At 42.2% G+C, this 26,098-nt stretch overlaps 1 protein-coding gene across 3 annotated transcripts; it reads right to left on the bottom strand.

Annotated features, from left to right (window-relative positions):
* Positions 1-67: 67 nt before the first annotated feature.
* LOC111854974 (von Willebrand factor A domain-containing protein 5A-like) lies at positions 68-24,935 on the bottom strand. 3 transcript variants are annotated; one of them, XM_072701709.1, is made up of 27 exons: positions 24,827-24,935; positions 19,455-19,521; positions 18,901-19,103; positions 18,532-18,754; positions 17,265-17,324; positions 16,741-16,907; positions 16,466-16,580; positions 16,168-16,343; positions 15,938-16,026; positions 15,684-15,828; positions 15,267-15,346; positions 14,688-14,802; positions 14,036-14,194; positions 13,617-13,720; positions 13,319-13,521; positions 11,234-11,260; positions 10,980-10,994; positions 10,839-10,853; positions 9,928-9,951; positions 5,637-5,657; positions 5,402-5,416; positions 3,955-3,981; positions 3,683-3,760; positions 2,799-2,819; positions 2,108-2,253; positions 1,848-1,974; positions 68-1,603 (listed from the first exon to the last, which is right to left on the bottom strand). In XM_072701709.1, exons 2-27 carry the CDS (start codon positions 19,495-19,497, stop codon positions 1,521-1,523), a joined length of 2,481 nt encoding a protein of 826 aa, XP_072557810.1. In that variant the 5' UTR covers positions 19,498-19,521; positions 24,827-24,935; the 3' UTR covers positions 68-1,520. The 3 variants fall into 3 exon arrangements, with proteins under 3 accessions (XP_072557810.1, XP_072557809.1, XP_072557811.1); XM_072701708.1 differs by having other exon boundaries at positions 5,402-5,419; XM_072701710.1 differs by lacking the exon at positions 17,265-17,324 and having other exon boundaries at positions 5,402-5,419.
* Positions 24,936-26,098: the final 1,163 nt, after the last annotated feature.

The following is a 26,098-nucleotide window of genomic DNA, read 5'->3' on the forward strand; positions in this document are numbered from 1 at the left end:
GTGCACTGAAACTGATCATTCTTATTTCCTCTTACTGTTACTAAAGGAGATGCTTGAAATCCTTAAATATGTAGCATGCATAACATTTATTGTATGAAAACCTCTTTAATGTGAATATATTTTGAATACCTTCAAATAATATGCAGTTCTGACATTGTTGTCTGTCGGGTGGTACAACCATCAACAAATGAGCAGCGAAATTTCTTAAACGTATTTAAGCAGTTTTAAAAAAATCTATTAGGCATTATTCTATTTGAAATCTTTTAAGCTCATAAAAAGTTGCGAAACACTATGGTCATAAAACCATTAAAATAACTGAAAAACATTCATCCGTAAATTTATATGACCTCAAATGCCAGGTGACATGATTGGAAAAAGGGGGGGGGGGGTTTATTTAAAAGTCAATGTAGAAAATGTTGGACCAGATGTTACATCATAAAGAAGACCCCAAGTCGTCTTCATGATGCTGTGAAAAAAGTTAGATCCAAGTTACATACTGACTAAAATGACCATTTTCAACTCATGGTTAGGCTTACGGTTTTCATGTCAGGTGGTACAACCCATGCTAAACCATGATCATATTGTAATACGATAAAACACTTAATTTGTATCGAAAACTGTATGTATAAACTTCATATCAAGGATAAAAGTTGGCGCATGTGTCCAAGCAGACATCTGTTTCATTTGAAATGAGCTTGAAAAGTCAGGCGGCGCAACTGCAATTATTGACCACAAATAAATGGGGGAAGAACTGATGCATTGCAGACAGAAATGGTTACTTTATGAAGGCTGAGTAAGAAAATAATTGTCAAATATTTTTTAGTTGCACCACCTGACATTTTTTTTGTAAAGGCTTTTTTTTTTTAACTAATGTTTAGTTTCCACATTTTGGGACACATTATACAGGATTTATGTAAATGGTAAATGGACAGCATTTATATAGCGCATTTATCAAATATCACTGAAATCCCACTGTGCTGGCGGGACAGTTTTTTTTTTGCCAACTTGTGTGTGTACAGTCAAAAATGGGAAGCAGTAGCATTTCATCTCAGAAAATCACAATGGGGTCTGCATGTGTGTCTGTTACGGTTCTCACTGTTATGTGACAGAATGCCAGTGTTTCTCAACCCAGTCCTCCAGGGCCTCCAAGCGGTCCACTTTTTTGCTCCCAGCACACCTATATCAGATATTTGGTATTTGTGATTGGCTGGGAGCTGGGGGGAAGGAACGTGATTGGCTGGGAGCTGGGAGGAAGGAAAAATGTGGACTGTCTGGGGTCCCCAAGGACTGGGCTGAAATACATTGGTTTAAACTAGTTCATGTATTAGCAATACCATTGCTAAAAATACATCTGAATATAGAAGTCATGCAAAATTATTCTTCCACCTAACTGTGATTTAGGTAACTGACATTTAAATGATATCAGCATGGATACTTCAAGAATTAACATAATAGCAGGCTGGGATGCTTTGCGTGCAGTGGCAATAGGCTAATATGATGGCAATTCAGGGTCTGGTTCACTATTGTAGGCCAAGGTTCCGCAGTTCCACCTTGAGGCCAAGGAATGAATTCCCAGCTGCCACAAACCCGGTCAAATCAGCTCCTACAGACCATACAGTCGCAACAAACACACTGTCACATTGCATAATCTGAAAAACATTTTTGTTAACATTCAACTGGCTATTCAGCACATTATGTTGTGTTGATGCATTACATAATTTTACAATAATGCCAAAGACAAAATTTGAAAAATTATATTATGTTCAGTTACTTCAGTTAATCTATTACATATGATGTATCGGTAATGAATGTGTATCAAACAAAGGGAGAGCTCTCTCCTACTGTACCTGACTGAGCCCTGATCCAGGCAACAGCTTTTGCAGCCACAAACTGCCACTCATCCTTGAAGTCCATCTTATGACCATGTAGCCACAGAACTGCCAACACTGTGGCCCAGACTGATAAAAACTCAGGCTGTGGAGTAAAAAAAATAGGATCAAGGTCCCTCACTGACCTGAGCTAAAGGCCTGAAAATACAACCAAACTGAAACAAGCTTCACTGTCTTTAAGACCCTTAAAGTGTGGAACATCTCAGAGAGTCCATCACCTTTCTAGGTAAGGCTGTGGCCACTTCTTCTTCCTTTTTTCCAAAGATGGAGGCCAGCGATGGTTGGAGGTCCCAGGATCCATCTACTTTCTGTAAGCTGATCAATTCCAGCAAAGGATCTCCAACTTTCTGTCTCTCTGGAGGGTCTATTTTAAGTTGACAGTTGATTAAAGCCTTGCAAATATCATGGTCATCATTTTTCACAACACGTCCAATTTTCCCATATGGAAAGTGTGGAGTAAGCATGGGAAGTGTATGGAGGAAGGGTGAAATGTAGAAAAGGAAAAAAAAAGCATGACAGAGAAAGGGTGTGTCTCTCCACGTGGAGACAACTGGTAGCACAAGAAGCATTTAAATGTAAATCAGACACATTCATTTGTTAAACACATAATGGCTTTAGCATTTGCATTATGCTGTGTGGTGACAGTCCACTGGGTTTCCACAGAGCACCAGCAGGGGGAGCCCCATTCAGGTCAATGGCAACCATGGTTTCCATTGGCCTCAAGAAATGCCAACAAGACATGGCTGGCAACAAAAGGAGAAGCCAAGGTGGAAGAAAAGGCCAAGCCAGTCATGCAAAGCTGCAGGCATATAGACCTAGAGGACGTCATTGGTGGAGGATGTGGTCACAAGGAAAGGCTACAGCTGACCTGCAGAACCTCAAGTATGGAATGGAAGATGACAACCTTACCTGACAGATAATCCATTCCGTCTGCAAAAGGAAAAACAGAACAATATTATGGTAAACTGCTATGAACAAACCTTGTCTGGTAAGGTTTCCGGACCTTAAATTTTAGTGGACATTGAAAAAGCGATCGACATCAATAACATGTATTGTTAAGGAAATGGAATTTCAACATGCTTGATTATTATTTTTTTACTTATTCTGTCTTATTTTTAGGAGTCGTATATGTTGGGTAAAATGTTAAACGGGATGGGACTGGTGAGAAACTAGGAGGACCGACCTGCTGCTCAGTGGTTCATTGGCAAGCTCCCCACTGTGGATGTCATTCAGGCATACCTCACTGCATTTGAATATACCCCCAAGCATGAATGTTGTCCACATTAGGACTGGGCCTGCATCCGGGCTCCATACCTCACTGCATTTGAATATACCCCCAAGCATGAATGTTGTCCACATTAGGACTGGGCCTGCATCCGGGCTCCATACCTCACTGCATTTGAATATACCCCCAAGCATGAATGTTGTCCACATTAGGACTGGGCCTGCATCCGGGCTCCATACCTCACTGCATTTGAATATACCCCCAAGCATGAATGTTGTCCACATTAGGACTGGGCCTGCATCCGGGCTCCATACCTCACTGCATTTGAATATACCCCCAAGCATGAATGTTGTCCACATTAGGACTGGGCCTGCATCCGGGCTCCATACCTCATGAGATACCTACCACTCGGCGTGCCAGCTAGCCTCTGAAATCTTACTCTAAGATTCTAAGGTTCCTCATTTGATAGGGCCCACTCAAAGAGAGCAAGGCTGAAGCCATCCTTGGCCCCATCACAAAAAAAAATAGGTATGGTCTTTGCTGGGCTGGCGAGGGGCATCAAACTTGCCTTCCAGCGTCACCACTGAACCTTGTCCTTCTGACTGCAAACTGCCTCCTCCGAGATCAGCCTGGTAGCAGTTCTCTCCTAGGATTTATGGAGGAGAAATACACCCAGTACACAAGGAAGGCCACTCCAGTCAAGAAATGATATGCTGCCATGGAAGGGGAGGCTCAGGAGGGCCTACCAAATTCAGCAGCCTGTCACCCTCATTACAAACCATGCACCTCTGCAGTGGCGGGCCAGAGCCAAGGACATATTGGGTAAAATTTTAAACTTACCAAAACAACAATAAGATTCCTCGTCATCTGTTTAAAAAAAAAAAACATTGTTATGGCAAACTGCTATGAACATACGGTACCTTTCTTTTTAATTGTGGATTCTGAACTGGACCTCTCTTGTTAATCACACAGAAATATGTTTTTAAACAAATGGAATTTCATCACACTTGTTTTTTTCTTATTCTGTCTACTTTTCAATAGACATAGTTGGGTATGTTATTTACCTGAGAAACCATCTGCTTTTGTTGTAAAAGGAAAATAAAATGTTGCGGTAAAAACATCATGAAGAAATCTTTTCTTTTTAAATAACATTTCTGAGCTGGACCTCTTATTTTTAGGGGACACCGAAAAAGAGATATACATCAGTGAGACCCTTGCAGTGCCTGGCCAGGACCAAGGACATCAATGTGCAAGTAACCCACTGGTCTCTTGCCCTCCAAAATTTTGCTATGCAGTAAAGTGCAGTGTCACTGAGGCCTGCCTTCTCCAAATAGGTCCTTCTCTTTTAAAATATTTTTGTTCTTATTTCAACTATAAACCTCTCTGCTCAAGGGGCATTTGTCTGCATCTTTGTACCTGTAACATTAACAGCTACTTTTTAAAATCAAGTAATTTACTGGTTAGAGGGAAATTACAAAACAGTCTATTATAGTATTAAAGCAACTAAAATTTCTAGCCCTATTAAACTTGATTTTTTTTTTTTAGATTAGAGACCTACATCATCTCTCCCATCCTCTTCCTACCTGCAATAGACTAGATCACAACCAACACAACAACAGACAAACCCAGAGGACTCTGTCCTCTCAGTTGGAAGACCTTGACTTTGCAGACGACCTTGCTCTCCTTTCAAAAAACCACTCCAACATGCAATCGAAAACTGACAGGCTCAACTAATATGCCAGACAGGCCGGACTTAAGATCAACGCCTCCAAAACCCAACCCAAATCTCCACCCCCACAACACCCATCCAGATGTGGAGGACTTCACCTAACTTGGCAGCCTTATCAGCAAGGACAGCGCTGTCCATAAAGACATTGGAGCAAGGCTGGGAAAGGCTCAGGGTGCCTTTTCCCAACTCCGTTCCATCTGGAGGTCTAAACAATACAGCCTGAAAACAAAGATGCTCCTATACAACAGCAACGTAAAGTCTGTCCTGTATGGTTCAGAGTGTTGGCGTGTGGTCAGTACAGACATGAGGAGACTTGAGGTCTTCCACAACAGATGAGGCATCATGAGACGAATCTGCCAGATCTTTTGGCCCAACAAAATATCCAACCAACAACTATACAAGAAAACAAGCAGTCAAAGCATCAACAAGGACATTACATTAAACGCTTAAGATAGCTTGGACATGTCTTAAGGATGGAGCAAAATGGAATTTCAACATGATTAATCTTTTACTCATTGTCTTTTTAATGAGACATGTTGGATAAAATTTTAAATTTACCTGAGCAACACTGATCTGCTGAAAAACAACAACAAAGTGTTATTGTAAAAATGCAATGAAGAAATCTTTTCTTTGAAAGCAACTTTCCTGAACTGGACCTCTTATTTTTAGGGGACACTGAAAAAGACATATACATCAGTGAGATGAGGTGTTAACAAAATGGAATTTCAACATGCTTAATCTTTTACTCACTGTCATTTCTTAGGAGACATTATGGGAAAAATGTTAAATTTACCTGAGTAATCTGGCAATACTGCTGTAAAGGAAAAAACAAACAACCAAATGGAATTAAATGGAATTTCAACCTGCTTGATTTTTTTTCTCACTGTCATTTTTAGGAGACATGTTGGGTAAAATTTTAAATGTACTTTATCAATAGAGTGGTACCTCAGAACTCAATTTTTTTTTCAAAACTGCGGATCGAATCCTAAAAAGTTTGCGTTGTGATCAAATTTTCCCCATAAGAAATAATGGAAAGCCAATTAATTGGTTCCCGGTCCCAAAAAATTACACCTAAATATGTTTTTTTTTTTTTTTAGCATTTAAACAAAATGAACTGGATAAAACAAGAAGAGCATATACTGTACTAAACACATCTAAGCACATTTATCAAAACAGTAATTTGTAAAGTAAGGAAATAAATGTATCCAAACAATGTGTCCTGCCCTGATCGTCCGTCCTTCCGTGTGCCACGCCCTCTCGTTAACCCCATGTGGAATCCCTGTGTGATGAGCTGTTTCTGGTTGTTGTCATTAGTCCTCTGTATTTCGTCTGCGTTTCAGTTTGTTTCCCCAGTCCGGTCATTGTATTGTCCATCTGCGTTTTGCCTGCCTTACCTGTAATTAAACCCCGTATTCCCCGATACCCTGACATCTGCGCCTTTGTCTCCGTTCCATCCCCGCTCGGCACAACAATATTATTATAATTAAACGTATTAATGGTTTATTATTAATATTAAAATAATGAATAAGAAATCTATTTTTAAATGTATTTTATTATATAATAATTACTTTTACTGTCTATCATTGTCTAAATGTATTTTTACTGTCTAAATATATGTATTTAGTTAGTGTAAACATGCACGGTGCTATCACAGCTAACTGTGAGAGACTGAAGCTTTACCCTTTGTTTCCGCTGAGAAGATGTGCCGCGTGACTCATTTCCCCGAGCGTACAAGTTATCTTAGGTCGGTGTTCACGGTTTGACTTCTGAGATTCAGATTGAGCTCTAGGTAATTTTTTTTCGAACTAGATGGTTTGACTTTTAAGAAATTCGAGTTCTAATGAGTTCGAGAACTGAGGTACCACTGTATTTCACTGCTGCTGTAAAACAAAAAATTTAAATAACCGAAGTGCTATGAATAGAATAGAATATATTGTAATAGAAGCTTTATTGTCATTGTGTACTAAATACACAATGAAATTAGGAGTCCTGCTCCTGCTCCTGTTTAGTGCAATAAATAGAAAAAAAAATAAAAAAGAATTCAAACAATTACAGAAAAACATAGTCCTATTAAAGCCTTATTAAAACATCACCTGCTGCATGGCAGCACTTGGGTCCCAGTTTGAGGTAGGCGTGTGGAACAGGATGACCATCTTCCTCTGCTGTTGGGGGAGCTTCGTAAACTCCACGTTTCGGTGGCGGCACTCTCTGAGGTACGCAGACCGGGGAGTGGTCAGATCTCTGTAGGTGGGTTTACCTACTTTTGGTCTGGTTGGTCTGATAGCTGCCATACTCAGGGAGCAGCTGTTGCCGTAGCGGATCGATTCCTTCCGATGGTGTCTGATGTCACTCCTTTCAACGAGCACATTATGAGACTCAGACTAAGGCACTCTTTGGGCATCTTGTCTGTTGTCTCAGTGTATGCTCTGACCACAGTGAGTGATGTCTCATTGAGGGTGACATTTTACTCGCAACTCGCTCGGTGGTTGAAGGGTACCCACGAGGTGACACTCCTCTGGTCATGGGTGACTTCAATGCGACAACTGGCACTGACAGGGCTGGCTACAAGGATTGTGTCGATCCCCATGGGCATGGAGACCATGCTGAAAGTGGCTCCATGTTCCTTGACTTTGCGAAAGGTCAGGGACTGTGAGTCACTGGATCCTGGTTCCAACGCTCTGAGCCGCATCGTTGGACTTGGTACTCCTATACTGGTGGTGTAGAGTAGATCGATCGATCTTATCCTCGTGGGCAGATGCTGGAGGCTCCTGCAGAACTGCAGGGTCTACAGAAGTGCCTAGTTTATGAATTCTGACCACAGACTTCTTGTTGCTACTCGGAAGATTCAGCTTAAATCCGAAAGGCTACCACCTACTAGGAGAACGAGGCTGAACTTAGCCAGACTCCAAGATCAAGCTGTTTCTGATGAGTTTGCATGCAACTTGTGTGAAGAACCTGCAGATTGTGTGACTGCTGACTCTACTGTGATGTGGGAGACCTTCCAGGATGAGAAACACCTCCTTCTGGGGAGGTTGCTGAGGGTTGTGTTGGTGTTGCCAGTGTTCCCAGAAGGAGGTGTTTCATCTCGCAGGGCACCCTGGATATTATGGAGAGGAGTCGCAGCGCATGACTTGATGGCAACTCCAGTCTGTGCCGGGCACTGAGAAGGACGACTGTAAAGGCTCTGAGGGCAGGTAAGGAGGCGCTTGTTAGACAAATCTGTGAGCAGGTGACACACCATCTGCGGTCTAGTGACCCACGTCCTGCTTACAGAGGAATCTAAGCATTACGCACATCTGAGTCTGTTCCTCAGAGACTTGCAGTCAAGGCAAGTGATGGAACATTTCTTACGGATGACACTGCAGTTGTGACTCACTGGGCCGGTTACTTTGAGCAGTTGTTTAAAGCTGACCCTCCGGCTAGGACGTTGGACATCTCTGGGTCCACGGTTCTCGAAACTGACGCTCCGATCAGCTGTGAACCATCCAATCTCCCTGAGATTGCACGGGCAGTGAATCAGCTGGGGGTAGGAAAGGCCACAGGGATCTGCGATATCCAGGGTGACCTTCTCCAGGCTGGTGTTAAGGCTGCCCTCCCGGCATTGCAGGCAATCATTACTTCCATTAGGGAGTCAGGCATCATTCCAGCTGACTGGAAAACAGGACTTGTTGTCCCTATCTGGAAAGGGAAGGGTGATCGCCTGGATTGTGGCAACTACAGGGGGATAACACTGCTTTCAGTGCTGGGTAAGGTCCTTACTAGTATCACCCTTAACAGGATCCGTGATCACTTACTTGCCTGTCAGTGACTGGAGCAGTCTGGTTTTACGCCTAAGAAGTCTATCATCGACCGTATCCTTCCACTGAGGGTTCTTATCGAGCGCAAGTGTGAATATTGGCAGAGGTTCTTTGCAGCCTTTGTCGATATTTCGTAGAGCGTTCGACTGTTGATCGAGTTGCCCTGTGGGACAACCTGAGACTTTGCGGGATCCCCCTGAAGTTGCTGGACATCATTGCCGGACTGTACACTGGTACTGTGAGTGCCGTGCAGAGCGGAGGGAGAACCTCTGCATTCTTCCCAGTTGATTCTGGGGTTTGTCAGGAGTGTGTTCTTGCTCCTACTCTGTTCAGTGCTTGTATGGACGGGGTGTTGGGCAGGGTCATGGGGTCCAGCAGTTGTGGGGCATCTGTTGGTGAAGAAAGATTTACTGATCTTGACTTTGCCGATGACGCTGTGATCAATGAAAGCTCTGATTGGGGCTCTCGAGAGACTGAGTGAGGAGTCTGAGTGTCTGGGATTGCAGGTGTCCTGGTTAAAGACCAAGACCCAGGCATTTAATGACTTCTTGGGCACAGCCATCAGTACTGTGTCTGTCTGCCGGGAGAATGTCAACCTTGTCGAGAGATTTACCTACCTCAGCAGCGACATTCATGTCTCTGGTAACTCTTCCTATGAAGTCAGTAGACAGATTGGGAGAGCATGGGGGGTCATGAGGTCGCTGGAAAGGGGTGTGTGGCGTTCCCGATATCTTTGCAAAAGGTCAAAGGTCCAAGTCTTTAGAGTCCTGGTGCTCCCCGTCTTGCTATATGGTTGTTAGACATGGACACTATCCAGTGACCTGAGATGAAGACTGGACTCCTTCGGTACTGTGTCTCTTCGGAGAATCCTTAGGTACCGCTGGTTTGACTTTGTGTCGAACGAGTGGTTGCTAGAGGAGTCCCGAATAAGGCACATTACCTGCGTTGTGAGGGAGCGTCAGTTACAGCACTGCAGCCATGTGGCGCGTTTCCCAGAGGGCAATCCGGCTTGCAGGATCCTCATTGCTGAGGACCCAAGCGGCTGGACCAGGCCAAGGGGACGCCCACGTAACATCTGGCGGCGGCAGTTGGATGGCCATTTCTGGAGGGTGGGACTGAACGTGAATCTGCCTGAGGAATCACCGGCCGTGATCCCGAGAAGTTTCGCTGTGCAACACGCTCCAGCGCATGCTCCCTAACCTGACCTGATACTCATACTTATTTTAGTTTTACTTATTATGTCTTATTTTTAGGAGTTGAACACATTGGGTAAAATTTTAAACTTACCTATATAACAACATTCCTCGTCATCTGTTTTAAAAAAAAAACATTGTTATGGCAAACTGCTATGAACATGCCTTTCTTTTTAATTGCGGATTCTGAACTGGACTTCTCTTGTTAATCACACAGAAATGTGGAATTTCAACACACTTGTTTTTTTCTTATTCTGTCTACTTTTCAATAAACATAGTTGGGTGTGTCATTTACCTGAGAAACCATCTGCTTTTGTTGTAAAAGGAAAATAAAGTGTTGCGGTAAAAACATCATGAAGAAATCTTTTCTTTTTAAATAACATTTCTGAGCTGGACCTCTTATTTTTAGGGGACACCGAAAAAGAGATATACATCAGTGAGACCCTTGCAGTGCCTGGCCAGGACCAAGGACATCAATGTGCAAGTAACCCACTGGTCTCTTGCCCTCTAAGATTTTTCTATGCAGTAAAGTGCAGTGTCATTGAGGCCTGCCTTCTCCAAATAGGTCCTTCTCTTTTAAAATATTTTTTGTTCTTATTTCAACAATAAACTGCTCCCTTCAAGGGGTATTTGTCAGCATCTCTACATCGGAGTTGTCTATAGATACTATATTATCCAAGTAATTTACTGGTTACAGGGAAATAACTTTTAACACTAAAATAGATTATTTTGCTAAGAAACTAACATTTTTGTCAATTTCAAACCTGTTACTTTAAATTACATATAAAGAATCACAACAAAGGAATTTACATCAGTGTGACATGTTGGTAAAGAAATTACACTTAATACTTGTTTTAATAATTCTGTGGACATTGAAAAAGAGATTAACATCAATAACATGTATTGTTAAGGAAATGGAATTTCAACATGCTTGATTATTATTTTTTTTTACTTATTCAGTCTTATTTTAGGAGTCGTATATGTTGGGTAAAATGTTAAACTTACTTAATTCATCTTCATCTGAAAAAAAGGAAAGAAAAGAACAGCGTAAACAAACATTGTAATATAACTGGGCCTCTTATTTTTAACACTGAGACATGTTGTTAAACAAAATAGGAGACTTGATGAGTAAAATGTTAAATTTACCTGAGCAATATTGACCTGTTATTGTAAAGGAAAAAACAAACAAACAAATGGAATTAAATGGAATTTCAACATCCCACTGTCATATTAGGAGACATGTTGGGTTAAATGTTAAATTTATCTGAGTAATCTGAAATACCTGAAATAATTTACCTGAAATAATACTGTTATGAAATGAAGCAAGTGTCAAAAGACTTTCTGTGAGTACTGTCTGTGTATATTACAACATGTTCAAATATAAAGTGATACACACTAACCTGAAGCACCAAAAAGCATCTTGCTTCCTGCAAATCAAAGTGAAACACTGTAAAAATTAATAAAGAATACTGATATAGGAATATTATTGTTATACACTAACATAGGGGTGCTGAAAGCATCCTAGCTTCTGCAGGTAAAAATAAAACAGCATGTAAAAATCATTCATACAAGGCATTTAGTCTGGAAATTTTTCCCATTCCAACCATATAATTACAATTACATTTCTAATTTGATATTGCATCAATTTCATTTACAATTACAGTTTATTTATTTAGCAGATACTTTTACCAAAGTGCGATACAATTGAAGGCAGGGTCAGACAGTTACTGAAGCAAGTGGAGGTTAAGGATCACTCTGTGGGGGTTAAGGGCCTTGCTCAGGGGCCCGACAGTGATATCACTCTGTGGGGGTTAGGGTCCTTGCTCAGGGGCCCGATGGTGATATCACTCTGTGGGGGTTAGGGTCCTTGCTCAGGGGCCCGACAGTGATATCACTCTGTGGGGGTTAGGGTCCTTGCTCAGGGGCCCGATGGTGATATCACTCTGTGGGGGTTAAGGGCCTTGTTCAGGGGCCCTACGGTGACATCACCATCATCTGAGATTTGAACTGGCAGCCAGTATAAGGTAACAGGGGGACCTGGAGGCCATCCCAGGCAGCACAGGGCACAAGGCTGGGGTACATCCCTGGATGGGATGCCAGCCCATCACAGAGTATCAAACTACGGGGAAGTTAAACATAGTCCTTTTTAATGATGCAACTGCAGGAATTACTTTGCTCTCAACTGCACAACATGCATTCTCCTGTGATTTTATAGGGTCAGATAAAAATGTGGTTTGAACATATTATGTCAAATGAAATTGTACTGTGAAGTTCTTTGAAAATGTGGCTTGTGTCAGTCAGATCAATGTGTAATAATAATTTATTGTAAAGGTATTTCCTTTTTTTAATTTTTTTACAAATGCATTTATCTGGATGAATGACTGGGTGGGCTCTCTCACCTTGCACCCCCTGGGAAAAATTAGAATTAGAATGCCTTTGTTGTCATTGTTACAAGTTACAACGAAACTCAATGCGTGCGATTCCCCATCAATGCTTCAATGATACATGTGAATATCAAGGGAGAGAAAATATACCAGTTTAAGTTAAATAAATAAACAAACAAAAAGGTAAAGTATCAAAAACATAAAATAAGAATCTAGAAAGATATAGAAGAGGCAGAAAAAGTGACTGCTTAGGGTATACAGCAGCGTATTTATTAAACGAATACATAAGTATGTAGTATGAGGTGGGCATGTATTAGAGTAGTGCAACTGTGAGTATAGTAGTACAAACGAGTATAATTATGACAAGTGTATGTACTGTATAAGTAAATAACCAAAAGATACAGTGTTTTACTGTGGCCTGAAAAAAAGTTTAAAAACTCCAGAGAGAGTTTCATAAGTTTCAAACAATGAGCCGAGTGAGTTCAGGCTGTAAGCCAGTGAGGACACTCAACAGGCTAAGAATTTTGAACAAATAAATTTCTCCCATTAAAAGTTATGTACAGGTACATGATACAATGTTTTTCACTGTACAATGTATAAAAGTGGCCTATTTTTTTCATTATTCCTTCATCCTTTGAGGAGTATAGAAATATGATTTATTATGTTCTGTCATCTATTAATACATAACACTTTTTCATTGCAATACATACAGTACAAAGTATATATTGTATCTGCGGTAGGTCTTGGAATGTATCACCCATGAATACAGGGGAACTACTGTACAAATTAGAGAGGAAATGGTATGAATATTTTATGTCATAATTATAGTGACCAAGGGTGCATTTCTCAAAACCTTCTTAATGCTGTCTTTCATAGGTTCTACAGTACCTTAAGTTGTCCCTTAACACTCCAACATACTTCCCAAAACGTTCTTAATTAACCACTGCACCACCATATCACCTCTTTGCAATACCAATACAAACTAATTTTGTGCCATTGTCCTTTTTCATAATAAAACATGTCTGTTCCAAACCTATTGCTGAGAGACGGACATAAAGGGCACCTCTTCAGAGATTCATCCACCAGAATCATGTAACTTACGGATGTTTCTGCGCAGTAGGGGTCCTTTGATTGGCTGCTTATTCTCTGTGTTGACGGCAATGAAAGCCGTGTAGGAGGAGCTGACTCCTGATTGGATGCTCAGCTCCACTGCTCTCTCTTTCCCAGTCTTATCGCCCGCCTCTCCACGTTCCCCCTCCAAGGCCAAAATGGCTTTGCGGGCCCCCAGTCTGTGTATCAGCATGCTAAGGGGCCAACAGGCAAATGGACAGACATAATTAAACCAGCTGAAAATGACCAGCATCTCCTAATGATCTGAGTGTGTCTGTGTGCATCTTACCTGCTGTCCTCCTTCGGCTTCATGTTAAGGGTAAGTGTGTTTTCCACAGCCTTCTTATCCAGAGTGTAATGGAGACTCACGGAACCTGAAATATTAGTGGAACTCTGGGGAGACAAAGTGGTGAAAGGAGGGAGGAAAGTGATATCAGGTGACAAGAAATTCTAATTTAAATTAAAAAAATTATGTAAAATGCATGACATTTTCAAGAATAAGAAAATTAAATAAAAATTCAGGTTGTTATAAATTTAAGTACTAATTCCAAAGACTGAGTATTTATAGGAAACCCTCTGTAAATACACAAACATAAGATGCAGGGTCACTAGATGGATATGAAACCTTCAAAACTTCAATAAGCCAGGAAGTGAATAGGAGATTCCGGAATCAGACTGCATGCCTGAAAGTAAGTTAAGGTTCCAAACCTGTCCTGTGAGCTGGAAGTACAGTATTGCCCTCTGATTCTGGAAGAGCACATTGGGAAGAGGAGACAGGGGGGTGACGGATATATCTGCTGGAATGTTCCATTTCACTGAAATGTCCTCTACAACAAGCTGCAAGGCAAACTGAAGAGACTGCATAACCTGAGGAGTAGGAAAAGACTCGTGTTACTTACTGATAGGGCATAAGCATACTAGAGATTAGCACAGTATAGAGCCAATTAAAGACCTACAATCCTCACTCCTGGTCCAATGGGGACCTATTCTCTGAATTATCTGCACAAGCATGATGATCATTTACAGCAGAAAAATAAAATATTAACTGAAAAAAATACTCATATGCATATTAGACACATGTGAGAGGCTGGTCAGATATCTACATGACTATATCAACATTTCAGATGTATGTATTTAGCATTATATGAATATTGAGACATCAAACACTAATTAAAACCTTTACAGGGATTAGAGGAATGTTTACATGCTGGCTTTGATCTTCAGTCTTCATTGGCTGAAAGGGCTGAACGACAAACAAGCTTAGAGAAGTAGGAGTGAGTTTTATTTGAGCTGAGGAGAGGAAGCTGCATGGATTAACTTGTGTTTCTCTAGTTCAGATGCAGGTGTGACTCCTCCTCACCTTTGGCTGCAGTCTCTCCGCTCCAGTGATGAACTGTGGGTGTCCAGAGCCGCCCTCAGCCATGCCATTCACCAGGGCACTGCTGGCCCCCTCCCCGATGCCAAAGGTGAAGCACCTGGGTACAGTGAGAAAACACACACCCACACACACACATTTCAGGTGACTTCTGACTGGCCAACACTTTACTACAAAGATTCCAACCTTCAAACACAAATACTAAAAGCCAGGAAAACCTGCAAATTCATAACACATTTTCTCACTTTTAAGAATGATTCTTTTCAAATGCTGAATGCATGTCACTACAACTCCAATATATCAGTCTCTCATCTTTGTGGGGACATTTAATTTGTTTATTTGGCTTTTATCCAAAGCAACGTACAACGGAGAAAACAGTGTCAGTCACACCCTGGGGCAGTGAGGGTGAAGGGCATCGCTCAAAGGTCCAACAGTGACATCATTCTGCCCACTGCAGGATTTGAACCATCAACCTTTCGATCATAGGTACAGAATCCTTGTCCACAGAGCCACACACCATACATCTCCACAGCATCTGCAGACACACAGAAAGGTGATGCTGACCTGTGAGACAACGCATGTCTCTTCACCAGATCAATCACATCTTTGGTGTTTCCCACTTCTCCATCAGTGAAGACAAACAGCTGGCAGAGAGAGATGGAAGAAAATTGGAGAGAAAGAAGAAACGGAAACTGTCATCACAGGGTAGCTTCAGAGTAACCTAGAGTAATGAGTTTGAGATATATAATGTTCTATAGGAACGAGTATGTTTTTCAACAAGTGAATTTCACTGTCATTCATGACATAAACAACACAGTAAATTGATCATGCATCATATATTTCACTCCAATATCATTAACTCTAATACTGCATGACCACAAATGTTCCACAACAAATACTCAAGTAACAGTAGCTGTACAGTATATACTGGAATAACTAAGCAGAATACAGCAATGAACAGCAGGTGGCGGTATGAGACACCTGGCGTGGACGTGAAGGCAGACAGGGCTTGCTGTAGACATCCTGGAGGACCTGAAGGATTTCTGTTCCTCCCATATCAGCCTGCATTGACTTCACCTTCTGCTCAGCAGTTTCCATGTTGGCCTGTGTGTACTCCACACTCTCACTAAGCCAGAAAGGAAGATTTAACCCAGTGATGCAAAAATATACTGGGCTAAACAGAAAACATCATTTTTATACTAAGCAGCAGCATGAGGTTATGAGTGATTACTGACGGGAAATAGGATTTAAAGGAGGAGCCAAAGCCATAGATGTTGAAGTAACAGCCAACAGGAAGACTCTTCAACAGCAGCAGTAAAGTGTCCTAAACAGGGAACAATGTAAGGAAACATCAGATCTAGCATGTATCAGTAGATGTTACTGTGCACCTTTAGCTCTCACTATGCGTCAGTGGGTGTATCAGAGAAACTCAAGGTATTTGGTATGATGGTTTTAGTGACCTCACCCTAGCACTGCTGATGCGAGTCTGTTTGTAGTTGCTTTGGTTCATTGGACAGTCCATGCTGCCTGAACCTTCCACCACAAATATAAACTCCCCTTTGGAAGTCATTTGAGAAGATGGTATAGATGGAAACTCTGGGTAGAAGCTCAACATGGCTACAGTGTCACCCATCAATGAGCCTATAAATCAATAGGTAAGAAAACAGAAAGATGGGAGAAGCTTTAACATGTTTGAACCAACAATGAATAGAAGAACAAGTCTAATCCACTTCATATTTTCACGCCCGAAGGCGCAAATTCACCTGGTTGGGCACTTGGCTGCCCCGCCTCCAGTATAGCAGTGGGTTGGTGAGGCTGACCGTAATACAGCAGGAGCTCTACATCCCGGTCAAACTTGTGACCAGGGGACAGACTGACCTACAGAGACACAAATGTGGTTAAGTGCACGACAGCTGAAAGACTTTAACAGAATAAATATGCATGATGTATATTGTTCAATAAAGTAATTCGGGTATAAATTTCTGTCTGTTCTGAAAACAGGAAGCAAAGAGAACAAAGAGGATGCAGAAAGAGCTACTTTGGCCTCAGTGTTATCCTGGGAGAGGAACTCCAGTGGGGTGAGGGGGCAGTTGGACTGGACACTCTGGATGGTGCTGGGGGAGTATATGTGGACACCGAGGGACAGGGTGTATGGGACACTTTCCCCCTGGGGACCAGATCCCGCTGCTGTCAGGCTCTTACCGCCTGGAAGCGTGAAGATGGAGAAGAAATTAACAGAAGGTAAAAGTGAAAATGAACACCTGACACTCATTCATGTCCCTTTGAATGGGTGCCCTGAACATTTTTAAAGCATTTGAAACTTCCTGATACTTAATGGGTTATGATGTGGCTCTGGATGTGGGCCAGCGCCACTCTCTCAAAACTTCGCGATGATTGGACTGGGTGCTGCTGGTCTGTAGTTGTTCATGCAGGTGGCTGTGCTTTTCTTGGGGCCACCTACATGAACGACTACAGACGAGTAGCACTCAGTCCAATCATCGTGAAGTTTTGAGAGAGTGGCGCTGGCCCACATCCAGAGCAACATCCCAGACACTCGCCTACCGGTCCAACAGTTCCATATTCGACGCCATCGCTGCTGCCTTTCACTATTCCCTCTCCCACCTGGAAAACAAAGACTCCTACATCAGGATGCTCTTTGATGATTACAGCTCCCCCTTAAACACAGTCATCCCTCACAAACTGACCACACTCGGCCTGCACCCCACCCTCTGTGACTGGCTCCTAGACTTTTTGACTAGCAGACCTCAGTGTGTCAGGATCAATAACAGGACCTCAGCAAGCATCACCACAAACACTGGCATCCCACAGGTTTGTGTCCTCAGCCACATCTGCTACACCCTGTTCACCCAAGACTGTGTCACCTCCCACGAAGACAACATTATCCTTAAGTTTGCGGATGACACCGCAGTGATCAGTCGCATCACTGGAGGGGACAAAACGGCCTACAGGAGAGAGGTGGCCAGTCTGGTGTCATGGTGTGAGGACAACAACCTCACCCTCAACACGGACAAGACAAAGGAGATGATAGTGGACATGAGGAAGAGGAGGAGGCCTCATCAGCCACTGTTCATCCAGGAGCTTGAAGTGGAGAGGGTGAGCAGCTTTAAGTACCTGGGTGTCCACATCAGTGAGGACCTCACCTGGACACTGAACACCACACAGCTGAAGAAGGTTCAACAGCGACTGTACTTCATGAAGAGGCTGAGGAAGTTCGTTATGTCAACCAAGATCCTCAGCAACTTCTACAGCTGCATTGTGGAGAGCACATTGACCAGCTGCATCACCGCATGGTATGGAAGCACTACTGCTATGGACTAAACGCCTGCAGAGAGTGGTGAAGACTGCGGAGAAGATCATCAGGACTCAGCTGCCCTCTTTGCAGAGCATCAACCACCGCAGAGTCCAGAGGAGTGCTGCCTCCATCCTCAAAGACCCCACACACCCTCAACACGGACTGTTCACACTTCTGCCCTCAGGTTGGAGGTACAGAAGTGTGAAATCTAGAACCTCCTGACTGAACAACTCCATCCCCACTGCCATCAGACTCTTTAACAGCCGACAGGAGTATGATTAATGGACATCATCACCTACCTCATACTGTAATTTTTTGCACATTAAGCTCTTTTGCACATTACACTTCAAAGTATTTATTTACTATTTTTCTATTATATTGTACCTCACCATTTTGTGTGGACAGCAAAGAATTTAATTGCACAGACAAATGCACTTTTCTACTGTACATATGACAATAAATGCTTTGAATCTTGAATGATGCTTAATTAGCCAGTGTGGTTCAGCTCCTCTGTACCTGCTGGCGTGTACCGTGGGTTGAGGACGGCAGGCAGACAGAACCTCAGGGCGTCATCAGCCTGTACGGCCAGCTCAGTCACGTAGCTCAGCGTAACAGAGGCACTCTGTCCCGGAGGAAGACTCCCGACACTCAGGCGAAACACATCAGAACTTTCATCGCTCTCCTCCAGGAGGAAGGCCTGCTGCCCTGAGCTGACGGCATCGTCATACTCTTCCTGAGCCTGACAGACGATGAGGAGACAGGGACAAACATAGAGATACTTACTATGTCTAACAAAGTCTCTGTTTATGGTGTCATTGTGAAGAACAAGTAACTGATGATTCCAGACAGCTCACCCTAAGACACACTATGAACAAAAAAACACACCTGCGCTTTCTCTTTGACTTGGGCCTTAATCTCAACATCCCCAATGCGGGCAACAAAACTGTAGATGGTGGCGTTACTCTCTATGGGGAAGATGAAGACGGCCTCCACTGGACTGGACTCCTGGTTCTCATACTGAAGGGTGGAGCTGACAGAAGCCACGTGACCCTGAACATCCACCTGCACCTCCACCGACTTCAGGGGCACTAAGATACAGACGAGTGATGAAGCGATAAGGACAGAACAGTAATAAAGGGCAAGAAGGGAACTGGGAAGCTGCCATTAAAATACACAGGGCTGTTACGCTTCTACTGTTTATCAGAGGTATACATTTGCAATTTTTTTATCTTTAAGATTAATGCATCTTTGTAAACATTCCTAGTATCGTACTTGACTATGTTATTTTTACCTAATTTCACAGATTTTTCAGTATACAGGAGAAACACAAGTGGCTTATACAGGTATATACATATAACTATTTTTTCTTCCAAAAACGTTTCAGATCATATTCTTTCACTTTGCTGATGAATGGATGGCTGCTCATGGCACATTTTTACCTGGTTCGTTAGTTACGGTTCTCAATCCACACACGCTCGCCATTTACTCAGATGAGGAGACAGCACACTAAAAAGAAACACAATTCCTGAATTAGTCTGGATTATATGTACACCTAGATTCTGTAGTAGCAGGGGCGGACTGGCAATCTGTGCGTTCTGGAAAAGTCCAGATCGGCCGTCTGATCCACGGCCGTCGGCCTGCCTTTCCTCTTAAATGGGAAATCAGCTAACAGCAGATGGCGCTAATACGATCATTTGTCCGGTGAAATCCATCAGTAAAAGGCAACAAAATAGAGCGAATCATAAGTTGCAGCTGCGGGAATGATGGCAAGTCGAAAACGTAAGGAGAAAGGAGGATGGGAAAAGTTAAAAGAAAAGAAAGCCAAGTCTCTCGAAAATGATGCGTCAAAATTGGCTGCAGTTTAACTGCCAGCAGCAGCAGTAATGTAGATCAAAACGCTAAATCACCCAGCAAGAGTGTCGAAGACCAGGTGAAAGTTGAACCTGTTGAGCATCCACAGACTGGTCACAAGGGACAGACAGCAGAGGAAATTTCATGGGAGGAAGAGGTACTGGTAAGTGGCCTCAACATAAAACAACAGGCCTATTCTACATTTATTCTTATAGTCATCCAGTCAGCATCTATTAACTGGACTTGCATGATGATGAAAAATATATTTTATATAAAAAATATAGACGCTCTAAAAATTAATTGCGAGATGGCTGTGATTTTATCTTGTCAGTAGTAAGGTCATCTCTGCAGCTAGACAGAAGACCATGGTATTGAAAGAAACTGGAAAACAAACCACCCACTCCTAACACTCGTGACATGCTAGCAAGTGGGAAAGAGGGCTAAATAAAGCTCTATGTTAAACCAAAAATTTGGGGAGGGAAAATCTCATTGTTTTCCATTTACATGCAATTTGTTTCTGTCTTTCTGTGGTGGGCTATTGTGGAACTGACACTTAACATACAAATCTGGGGTTTGTCTAAAGCTTGATTAGTATTAGCTGGTGGGCCTATTTGGGAGAAAGTCCAGGGCTGTTTTTTAGTCCCAGTCCGCCCCTGTGTAGTAGGATTGAGTCCTGAAACTTGATGCCAATATGGCATGCTTCTTGTACGATCGGTATGTACTGGTGTTCCGTTGGATCTGTCAGATCTACCTTGTCACAATTTCCTACCGTACTGTAGCATATATTTATAGTGACATCTATCAGTTTTTGCTGCGGCATCAAATACTTCTAAGCAGGAGGAGAGGCACATTGCTGCAGCCTGGAGCCGAATGCTAAGTAGGAGGGGCAATGTGGGAAGTGTTTATAACTAATCATCTAACCACAACCCTAAACCTCATTATAAACCCCTCCCACTTAACATTGCCCTTCCCATTTGACACTCGGCTCCTAGGCTGCAGCGATGTATACTTGGGGTGTGCCGCCCAGGTTAACTCTACAAGTGCAATGTGCTAATGATACTCTGCAGCTCTTAAACCAAAGGAAAAATATTTATACCAATATTTAACCTGTTTAGATATTATGGTCATAAACCACAGGCATCATAATCTGATGCCCCAGATACACGCATCAGAACATACTACCATTAGTATTTAACCTGTTGAAAAAATACTTCTGAAGTACAGTACATCAAAATATAAAGAAATACTTGGTGCTCTACTTACCATATTCTAGGGCTGCAAAATATATCGTTTTGGCATCGTCTTCGCGATGTACGCAAGTGCAATAGTCATCGCAGGATGTGCGATGTCAAGTAACGCAAATTAAATTAAGAGGCGTGGACAACGCTTTTGGTGTTTTTGCTAAACTAACAAATGTCACACTGTTCTTATTCTTAAACAATCCACAAAAGTCTCTCTAATATAATTTAGGTCAATTTAAAGGTTTTTGGATACGGCTAGCTTTGCACGCTAACAAACATGTCGATCTCAGCGCTAACCACCAATCACAAACATTCTTCATTCCAGTGCTGCCCCCAGTGGCTCCAGTGTCGGCGGTTAATGCTCCAGCCCCAGCGGTTCCCATCCTGGTGACCCTTGCGCCACCTTCCCTGGTCCCTAGCCCCTTGGCCTCGATCACCCTGATTACTAACCCCTCGGCCTCGGTTCCCCTGGTCCCTGGCCCCTCAGCCTCGGTTCCCCTGGTCCCTGGCCCCTCAGCCTCGGTTCCCCTGGTCCCTAACCCCTTGGCTGTAGCCTCCTGGGTCCTTGACTCTCCGACCTCGGTACCCCCAGTCCCTGACCCCTCAGCCGCAGCCTCCTCGGCTCCGAACCCTTCAGTTCCAGTCCCTCCAGTTCCAGTCTCCCACATTCAGTTGTTTCAGTTCTGCACCTGAGTGCAATTACAGAGACCAGCTCCTCTCAAAAGTCTCGGTACAGTTGTTTTGGTCAGTACCCGAGTACGATAACTGTGTTCATACCTGACAACACGAATTGCACCAAGACGAAAAACAATCCCAAGTCCGATTTATCCAGAATAAAAAGTGCAGGTGTGAAAACACCCTTATTCATTTTACAAAATCATCGGCACCCTTCCTGTATTGTATAAAACAAACAATGCCCATAATGGCTTGAATGATTTGTTCAGGCATTTTGGGAACCAAAAGACTTTTAACACATTTTGCAAACACACAACATATTATTGAGTAGTATGTTTTTTTTCTGTAAAATGGTGGGTTTAACATTATTGGCGCCCCTACGTTTAATCTTCTGTGGACTCCTGGAGAGGATAACTGTCTCTGAGCCTCTTCCTGTACAGCTTGTTAAGCTTAGAATGTACCTCTCCTCCAAGCAGAATATCTCAAAACCCTTGATAATCTTACATTTGTGCTTGAGGGCTGCCTTCTTCAAATTAGACCACAGGTCCTCAATAGATGACCAATGCAAAATACTGATATGATACATATTTGCATACATATGATGCATATATGTGATATATATGATATTTGAGGATATATATATATAACATGATGTACAGTGGTACCTCAGTTCTCGAACTAATTAGAACTCGAATTTCTTAAAAGTCGAACCACCCAGTTCGAAAAAATCTCAGAAGTCAAACCGTGAACACTAACCTAAGATAACTTGTACGTGCGGAAAATGAGTCACGTGGCACGTCTCTCAATGGAAACAAAGGGTAAAGCTTCAGACTCAGCCTCGCATTCGCTGTGATAGCATCGTGCATGTTTACACTAGCTGAATACATACTGTATGTTTAGACAGTAAAAATACATTTAGACAATGATAGACAGTAATTATTATTATATAATAAAATACATTTAAAAATAAAGATTTCTTATTAATTATTTTAATAATAAACCATTAATACATTTATTTATAATAATATTGTCGTGCTGAGCGGGAATGGGCTGGAAACAAAAGCGCAGACGTCAAGGTATCGGGGAATACGGGGTTTAATTACAGGTAAGGCAGGCAAAACGCAGACGGACAATACAATGACCGAACTGGGGAAACAAACTGAAACGCAGACGAAATACAGAGGACTAATGACAACAACCAGAAACAGCTGATGACACGGGGATTCTACACGGGATTAACGAGGGGGCGTGGCACACAGAAGGAGTGGATGATCGGGGCAGGACACGTACGTGTTTTTTTGTTTAACTTTACACATTGTTTGGATACATTTATTTTCCTACTTTACAAATTACTGTTTTGATAAATGTGCTTAGATGTGTTTAGTACAGTATATATGCTCTTCTTGTTTTATCCAGTTAATTTTGTGTTTAAATGCTAAAAACATATTTAGGTGTAATTTTTTGAGGTCAGGAACCAATTGGTTTTCCATTATTTCTTATGGGGAAAATTCGACCAGAACTCGAACTTTTTAGGATTCGATCCAGAGTTCTGAACGGATAAAGTTCGAGTTCTGAGGTACCACTGTATATGACATTTATATATCCTGTGGTTGAAAAGCTGTAGTCATAATTACTCAATAAATCCATTTGTTTGTTTGCACTGAAGTTATTGTTCTGCATTTGCTAAAAATTTCTCAACTAGCAGTACACATTTTTTCTCCCACAGAACGGTATTTGAAGGCAGAGCAGGCATTTTCTCATACACATTAACCAGTCGCAAGGTTTGTTATCATTTGAGCCATAGATCACCAGTGTTTCAACGAGGGCAGCCACCAAAATCACTATGAACAAAGTTCCAGGGAATTTTGAAAGTATGTTGCTAGGACCCTCAAGTTTCATCAATGGTTTGGAGTGAGATTACATGGGTTGGGGGCGGAGCGTGTGTATCACGGTTATCAAATGCCAAAGAGAGCCCTGCCTACCGCCGTCATCGGATCTTGTTCTTCCACCTCGTCCGCACTCCGTGTGCGCATCCATGTAATAACGAGCTTGCAGCGGGATCAAGGGTAATTTATTTTGGAATTTACCCGGAAACAAACAGATGCTATTTTCTGATTGGCTGGTAGGAGATATTAACGACGTATAACATGCAGTTGTGAACTCCGCTTAAAACTGCACTCCTTATTTCCTGCACCTCGTTAATAACGGGACACCCTGGTGGGCGCTGTCCCTTACTTCGCAGCGCACGTGGCGTATGGGCGTGTGAACTGGTTGAGATGCGTGTCTCACGGTAAGCCCTGATATTGCTGCCGTTCCTGGGTAATACGCTGTAATATTTTGCTGAATATGTAACTTTGATTTCAAGGTTAAATAATGTGCATTGTTTTGAGTAAACTGCTAGAGCGCATATCTATTCACTGTAGAGCCAGCTGTATTAAATGACTTAAGAATGTACTTCCATCCACATTTAGTAACCTGTTCTCCAATCTAGGACTGCAGTGAGTCTTCAGAAGCACCATGGAAATTAACAGGCAACTTTCAGAATAGTTCATGCCTTCAAACACTATACTGCATAATGGCCGTTTATTTACTACCGTACTACATCTGTACTATGTTCACAGCTTGACTGGTATATTGAGGTTACTGTAAATCATACAGTGCAGTGCCGTATATTTTGACAGACAGTAATATACGTAGTTTAAATTACTGTAGTGCAGTGTAGTGTAAATTTAACTATAGACAACTGCAGTCATTGCATAGTTCATCTGATTGCCAGTAGGCTATTACGCCCGTGTCTCTATACGCACCACTTTCCTCATATCCTAGATCATGCATGTATTCGGAAACTAATGAGGAGATAAAAATTTGTAAAAATTTCTACAGTCAAACTGAACGTTTAAGAACTGTTCGAGTAAGAATCTGAAACAAAACTACTGATATATATTTACAGTGATTTACAGGAAAAGTATAGATAGTTTCATAAATTATCAGTTTTACGATTATGGAAAACATAAAAAAAACATTCTTTAAATCCGTCTACTTACCAGTTTCCAAAAAATTAAGTCCTCACTCCTATACTTGCAGTTCGTAATAAGCAGCATCAATACGCCACTCCCTTAAATGTCTGTTTGCGCTTCCGCGTTTGACCACGTGGTGCTGAGACGGGAATCGTTAGTGTTTCTGGATCTTACAGGGATCTCCTGGATTAATTTACACGGAATGGGAATATATGAAGGGAATATCATAATGCTAAATCAGTGGTCTCAAACTCCAGTCCTTTGGGGCCAGAGCCCTGCACATTTTTGGTTTACCCTCATTTAACACACCTGATTCAACTCCTTGTGCTAATTACAACACAGCTCTAGAGCCGAATCGCTTGTGATGGAACAGGAAAAGAACTAAGCTACACAGGGTTCCGGCCCCCCAAGACTGCAGTTTGTCACCTCTGCGCTAAATCATCATCAAACTAGGCTACTTTTGATATGAGGTTGATACGACCGTGACCACTTCGTGAAAAGTGAATGTGGTCCATGCTTTGTTGGGTTAAATTCCAAAATTAAGGACGGACAACTGAACAACATTAAAGACAAGCAGACCTAGCAGAACAAGCTGTTGCTTGATGTCCAATCCAGCCCATGGCAAGTTGGACACATGGCAAAGCCAATGAATTGCCAATGGAGTCAGTGGAATTCCTCCACTCTAGCTCTTGGCCATTCCGGTCGCTACAGTCCGGTCCACCTACTCCGTTGCAGATCTTCCCTCCATATCCCTGCTTCTGGTTTCCCTTTACCAGCTCAAAATCTCGCCGTACCTGAAAGAATCTAGCTTTGCTCCTTTCATAGTATTATTGCTGCCTTTTGGTTTGATTGTATTCTCAGTAATTTACTTTGGCTTGTGGTACCTTTGTTTCACTTCTGTTGATCACTCGATTTTTGGTTTCGGTTGTTTGACTACCATGTCGCTAATCCATTTCTGTTGCCTGATCGTTCGTTTTGTGTTACACGCAATGTACAGAGTGGTGTTTGTGTACTTTGACTGTGTTTTGATTAGTCAGGGAGTGATGAAAGGGCACAATCACAACGACTAACAATTAACACTAATTTACAACTAATACTGTAAAAGTAATTCATAGAACTCGCATCACCAAGCACAGGACGTATATGGAGGGATTTACCCGTCTTTACCTTGTGTCAGTTTAGATTCTTGCCTATGTTCTGCAGCATTGAACTGAGATCCCAACATCACATTCTGATTTGTAGGCAGTGTAAACTTTTAGTAGCTTAATAAGTAAAGTACAATAATGTGCTGTAACAAAT

This window comes from Paramormyrops kingsleyae, chromosome 17, assembly GCF_048594095.1.
Source record: "Paramormyrops kingsleyae isolate MSU_618 chromosome 17, PKINGS_0.4, whole genome shotgun sequence".
NCBI lineage: Eukaryota > Metazoa > Chordata > Actinopteri > Osteoglossiformes > Mormyridae > Paramormyrops > Paramormyrops kingsleyae.

Bases quoted from the DNA above. Each gene is read 5' to 3' on its own strand.
- LOC111854974 (XM_072701708.1), bottom strand. From the start codon at position 19,497: ATGGCGAGCGTGTGTGGATTGAGAACCGTAACTAACGAACCAG. The intron at 16,344-16,465 runs GTGAATTTGCGC...ATTGATTTATAG, and splicing joins GCAGCCAAGTGCCCAACCAG to GCTCATTGATGGGTGACACT. The intron at 13,721-14,035 runs GTTTGGAACCTT...TTGTCTCCCCAG, and splicing joins ACTTCCAGCTCACAGGACAG to AGTTCCACTAATATTTCAGG.